Here is a 6,691-nt window from a genome sequence, read left to right as displayed (position 1 = left end):
TTCATGTTTATTTTTCATTCTCATTTGTCGATTACAACAAATTACGTGCTTGTTCTCATAATATTCGTTTGTTTCGTCAAAATCACGATCGTGTCTCAGTCATTATTATTATTATTGTTGTTGTTGTTGCTGTTGTTATTGTGATTATTAATGCCCGTCATTTTCGCGCGCAACAAAATCGCTTACACACGATATACGTTTACATTATATACAATGTTGCGCAGCTGATCGTTCGAATGTAACTTTGCTTACCGTGCATGGATATTGAATAATCTTTATACACAAATCTCTTCCCGTTTTATCGAACATACGCGAAACGCGAACCACACCTACGTCTGCACTCGCGGTGAAATAAGAGAATCGAGAAAAGAAACAATACGGAAAGAAAATACAGGAAACGAAAGAAAAATAATAACGATTGTGATAAAACTGCGGTGTACCGGTTCTCATAAATTTTTATTGTTTGTATTTATTTTTTTCAACTTTCTTTTACGCCGTCTTCCGTTTTCTTCCGTTTTAGATTTCACTCGATCCTTGTACTTTCTTTGTAATTGTAAATTCCGCTGAAATTGCGCGAAAAGCAAATGGAAGAAAAAAAGAAAAAGAAAGAGATTAGTTAATCACATGCAATCCGTAATGTGGAAAGAAAAATTTCCAATGATCCTCTGTACACATTAGATATATGTATACATTGTACGACACGTTTATCAATCATCAACAAATTTTCAAACGCGTCCATCACCTTCTCTAAATTGTTTTTCTCCATTTTTCTGATCCTGTTTTACTTTCTTTTTTTTTCTCCTTCCTCCAATCATTTTGCTTGCACAAAATTTAACAAAAAAAAAAAAAGTAATAATTTTTGTCGCGTTTTAGAGTTTCGTGAAACACGACGTACGTTTCCTTTTTTTTTTTTTTTTCTTTTTTTCTTCCTACCTTCCTATTCCTTCGATTTTTTTCGTCACTTTGATGCGGACAAATTTAAGCGTCTCGTTTTTGGTTCTGTCTTTATATCGTTCCACTTCGTATTTCAACTTCAGGTGCGAAGTTTCGTCTGGTGCTCGCGACTACCTTGAGGGAAGACGGTTATCCGGACGGTGGCGAATGGAACGCGATCGAACAGGAAGGCGGCTCGAGGGCTGACAGTTTCGAATACGTTATGTCGGGTAAAGTTTATCGCATCGAGGGAGACGAGGCAAGCAACGAACCCAGCAGCAGACTGTAAGTAACACGTATTAACTTTTATATTTTCAAAATTTTCCTTACTTTTCTTCGTTATTATACTTTAGACATTTATCTCTTCGTACACGGTGTAAAAATGTGAATCTGAAATTTGTGGACATATTGTTTAATTATGTTGGTATACGTGCACGTACGTTGAAAATGTGAGAAACCCATTCTCGGAATTAAGTCAACGAAATCGGAAATATGAACGAAAATATTATGATGATGAAGTAATTAGAGAGGTAAAAAAAAAAAAAAAAGCATTCAATAGGAAAAAGATACTACTAAACGGATAGTTGTGAAAACAATTCGCGTGAATTTATTTATATATCGGATAGAAGTTGAGGAATATCTTCCCCTCGGAAGAAGAAATAAGAAAAAAAGAAAAAGAGCGTAAACAAAATTTTGTGATAGAATGTAAGAAAAATTCGTTTCAAGTATTCTGGGTAATCCGGTTTTAAAATTCATAAATGAATACACGGATAAGCAAATGACTCATTCAAATCCATTTTATACGATTTTTAATACCCTACTTTCTATAACTTCAAACTTGTAGTTAAATAAAAATATTGTAGTTATCATCCCGAATTTTCATTTTTCATTTTTTTTTTTTTTTATTCATTACATAAACTAGTCTTGAACCGGAAATAGCATATTGAGAAACAGAAAAAGACGAAAAAAAGAATACTGCGAAAATCTTTCGCGAAATTAACAATGCAAAAAAATTGTGTAATAAATATATATGTACAGAGTTTGGTATAATGCAATGTATATGCATGCAAGTTGTCGTATATTGTGAGATAAAATTGATAAAAAACAAACCAGTCTGATAAGAGTCGAAGAAGATAAGAATTACGTTGGTATAACATAATATATGATAAAATATACGTATATATATATATATATATACCGCAGCAGAATTTTTTCCGTCCCACGCAATGTTTCAACGAACACGACATGCGAAATTTTGCACCTTTGTCATTACGAGTCCCCACCAATGATGAATAATGAAATTCTAATTAAAAAAATGAAGTAAGAAATGAAATTAAAAAAAAGGCATACAAAGATGCGTATAGATTGTACGATTTTTTTAAAACGAGCCTTGATAAACATTGACCCTATTTTTGTATTCAACGCGACAAGAAACAAATATATATGTATATATGTATATATTTACATTTTATTATTATTATTTAATTTTTTGCGAAAGAGAAACAAAAAAAAAAATTAATAAAATTAATATAATAATACAATACCCAAGCGGCTGCAGTTGCAGATCTCTGCATATTTAATCTCGCTGCATGCACTCGCCATATGGCGCTGCATCACCAGCAGCATTGCAGCAGTGCAGCAGCAACGACGCAGTAAATACGACATCGCTTACGTGTCGCGCACACACTTGAATTGTGTATTATTGAAATGCGGTCGCTGTTTCTGTTGGTCATTTTTAATCAATCATCGAACTTTTCTACCTGTTAGAATTATTTTCAATGTTTCGCCGAACGTAGATGATAGTGAAAATTTATAGATAAAACAAACACGAATTTAATCGTCGTTTTTCAAAAACAAAAAAAAAACAAAAAAAATCAGAGGATTAAAATCGAATTGTTATACAACAATTGACTACAAAAGAGGAAAGTAAAGAAATGTGATAAAACAGTGGAAAAAAGAAAGAAAGATAACGATTGTAAGAAAATTTTAAATCTCTTTTCTTTTTTCTTTTTCTTTTTCATTTCCTTTTTTTTTGCTGACAACAATTCTTTGAGCCATTTTTTTTCGTCCGTTTATCGATACTCCGTTTAACGTCGCATCTCGATTTCATTTCTGGATGCACACGATTTATAATACGTATGTGAATTGCGCAAAACTTTGGATGATGGTTGGTTTGCATAAACGTAACGAGATGGCGACACGCGTATTTATTTAATTGAAAATACCGTTTTTCGTGATAATTGTTATTCCACGGTTTATTGATATATTTATTGAATTTGTGAAACGCGTTTAAAACACGATATACAAATTGTGTAAAAATCAATGTGGTGAAAAAATGCGATTACAATCGCACTGAAAAAGAGCTTTCTCCTAGCGTCAGTGTCAACGTGTGAAAAAGAAGAAAAAAATAATAATAATAAGAGTGAACAAGACGTTGTCAAATCAATGAAGAGTTTGCGAAAGAAATAAAATAATCAAACAGGTGACGAAGAATTTTTGAGTGATTACAAAGTTTTTTTTTTTTTTTTTTTTTTTACTCGATTGTGCCTTTATGCGAATTTGTAGTGCAGAGAATTAATGAAAAATTAGTAAAATGAAATGTAACCGGGAAAATATGGGAGGAGAGTGAACAAAAATTAAATTGGGGTGATTTGAAACAGAAGGAGAATGCGGAAAAGAATAATGAGTTAAAATTTTTGAAGGAAAAAATAAATAAATAAAACAAAAATGACAAAAATTTATCATTCACCCTTTTGGAGAACAGGGAGCCACTCTGGGTTCACTTGTGAATTTGGATGGCGAGTGAACACAGCTGGTGGTATCTCAGTTTTCTAAGGGGGATTACCGACAATGTTACGTCACGAATACAGTGTTTATAACATATTAACGTGATTAGTCTACAAGCAAAAAAGAAGAAGGAAAAGAATGAGAAGACTAAAAATGAAAAATTCGCTTCAGTGATTTAAACGTTTTCTGTAAACTATGAAATATTTTAACAATTAAAAACGAAAAAGAAGAAAAAAGAAAAGTAACCAACAAGAATTGTACATCGAAATGAAAATAAATCGAACGATGAAGGATTTAAAGGGAAGAAAAAGTACGGTTAATATTTACGGAAACGATTTTTGTTCCGACTTTTATTTACCATGGAGAAATGCGCTTTAGTTACTGACTGTTGTGAAATTCTTCACCTTGTCGTCGAGAGTGTACTGATAATCGAAAAAAAAAAAAATTACGTCATTCGTCGTTCGCGAGTTGACAAAAAAAAAAAAAAGAAATATGAACGAAAAATATAAAGAATAATTAATCCGTTGCACGTGTATATTTATCCCTCTGATTATTAAAGTAAAAAAAATAAAGAATAATCGTTTCCCCAGAGGAAGTAGAAAAAAAATGACATCGTTTCGCATAATTTTCAACAGTAAATACGAAAAAAGAAAAACAATAATAATAATAACATGAACACTTTTAGCCCGATCGTTTTCGATCCGTTGAAAAGAAAATAAAAAATGGAAATTTTCTATTCCGCAGTATGTTTTTTTTTTCTTTTTTCATTTTACCTATACACGTTGACATTCGAGTAATTTGAATGAAAATTTGAGCATTCCCACATCCGGGCATCCCCGTGTTTCCTTCCCTCGTATACGAATGTGTGTGTATGTAAAATGTTAATATACATGCATAGATATTATACATACATATATATATGTATGTATATATATATATATAGCTATGTGTCAAAGAAATTGACATATGTTTCACCGGACACTGTCATCGTCAGTGCCCGCTGTAGGAACATATACGTACTATATAAGCGAAAAACACGCGCGTGTGAGGTGTAAAATGAATTATTGATCGCAGGCGGAGGGCTGAAGCTTCACCCCCCCCCCCCCCTTTTTCCGCCCCTCGGTGAAGTCTCGCGCATGCGCAAACGACGGCTCCGCTTGACTTACCTTTGCACAAAACACACGCACACGCCGCTTTGAGCCAGCGTTTATACGTCCCCTGCTGCATAGCTTCGAATCGTTGACGTTATTGCATACATATGTGTGTGTATATATGTATATATATATATGTACATGTAGATACATGTAAAAAAAAAAAAAACCGACTTGACGCATAGAAACGGGAATTTTTTATATTGTCGCTACGCGGCTCGAGCGACGTTCGGGATTGGATTTTACTTATCGTTAGTTAGCCAACCAACCGGCAGAGCGCGTAGCGTTTCCCACTGTTACCGCCTGCCCTCGTCAACAGTGGCGCCACTCGTCATCGACCAATTCCGAATCTCCCTAACGGCGACCTTAAACCCTTAACCTTTACCTCGCTACGCGTGGCGCCCCCGCCCGCCTTCCTCCCCCGAACCCCTCTGCACTTTGCGAAGCTATCTTGTACGCTGCAGGGAATAAGGCGCATTTGACGATGACGACGACGATGATGATGATGATGATTGAAGAGATTGAGGGTTATTATCGAGGGAGTGAGGAGTGTAAGAATCGAATAGAGGATCGAGGATTTGAATAAACGCGAAAATACATTGTCACACAGAGAAAGGGAAAATGCATTGGATTTAAATCCCACGAGTAAAAGTTATCGTTACCCTTTTCTGTTTTTTTTTTTTTTTTTCTTTTTCGGAAAATGACGACTTGATCAAGAATAAATGTTGAAAATGAAAACTCTCCTATTACAGAGGAATGAATTTTTTTCGACGAATACACTTACAAATGCGGTTTTTTTTTTTTTTTTAATTGAAAAAAGTGTCATTTGGTTTTGACAGTATATAATAGTGGTATAAAAATTGAAGTATCGGTGGTGGGATCAAGAGAATATCTTATATCGTTTGAAAACAGGTTTATTTGACTTCGCTATATTTGATTCTCCATGTTTTGTAAAGTAGTCGGATTTTTTTTTTTTGGCGTTTTCATTCCTTGTGCGCTTTGTACTTGATACGTTGAAATTGAAAAATATAGATGGAAGTAACAATGTAGAACAGTAATAATATGGAAAAGTCAGTAAGAGATGTACAGAGGTATGTGTAAAAAAAAAAAATACAAATTTTGATGATTTCATATTTCGGTTTTCTATGTCTTAAATTTTCTTCGATATATATTTATCAATTTTTTCGCACGCATAGGAAATCCTTAACGAGTTGAATCGTCGTATCTTTGAAACAGAAGAAAAATATCCTGTCTAAATTTTCAATGACTAAAAATCCCTCGACAAGATCTCATATACGCATGTACGTAACACTTATCGCAGAAACTAGAACGATAACTTTCCGTCAATTAAAATTAAACCCACAGGGTAAATTCTTCCAACATTATATGTAATAATAAATTGCAAAGGTGGGAGTAACAAGAAATTTCAAAGCCATCATCAGCCCTAACAGTAACAGCTTCGTAGGGTATAAAGTATACGCGATATATTGTAATGAGAAAAGTGCTGGCTGCTCAGAATAGCAGCAGCAGCAGCAGCTGTCAAAATCAGCTGATAGCATACAGCCTCTCTTTCTCTCACACTCTCTCTCTCACACACACACATTTTCTCTCATTCTCTCCTTCTGTCTCTCCTCGATGGCGTTTTCTCTCTCTCTCTCAGCTGATTCTAGTTGCCGGGCGAACCGCGCCGAGCCTCCGCCTCCTTCTCCTTCTCCTTCTTCACCTTCTCCACCTCCACCTCGGTCGATCAGCTGTTCCATCTTTCTTTCTCTCCCCTCCCCCAGTATCCCCCCCCACCCCCGAATCTCTTTGCAATCTCC

At 34.7% G+C, this 6,691-nt stretch overlaps 1 protein-coding gene across 3 annotated transcripts in view; it reads left to right on the top strand.

The window, feature by feature from the left end:
- The window catches only part of LOC107219212 (DNA-directed RNA polymerases I, II, and III subunit RPABC3), a 46,662-nt gene that overhangs the window by 21,352 nt on the left and 18,619 nt on the right, over nt 1–6,691 (top strand). For all 3 annotated transcript variants that reach the window (XM_015657364.2, XM_046744913.1, XM_046744912.1), the window contains exon 3: nt 1,038–1,218. In XM_015657364.2, the coding sequence (XP_015512850.1) occupies nt 1,038–1,218 (181 nt within the window). The remainder of the gene's footprint in view (nt 1–1,037; nt 1,219–6,691) is intronic.

Source organism: Neodiprion lecontei, chromosome 7 (assembly GCF_021901455.1).
Source record: "Neodiprion lecontei isolate iyNeoLeco1 chromosome 7, iyNeoLeco1.1, whole genome shotgun sequence".
NCBI classification, from domain to species: domain Eukaryota; kingdom Metazoa; phylum Arthropoda; class Insecta; order Hymenoptera; family Diprionidae; genus Neodiprion; species Neodiprion lecontei.
The sequence above is the reverse complement of the archived record's forward strand: the minus strand, read 5'-3'. Positions and strand labels throughout refer to the sequence as shown.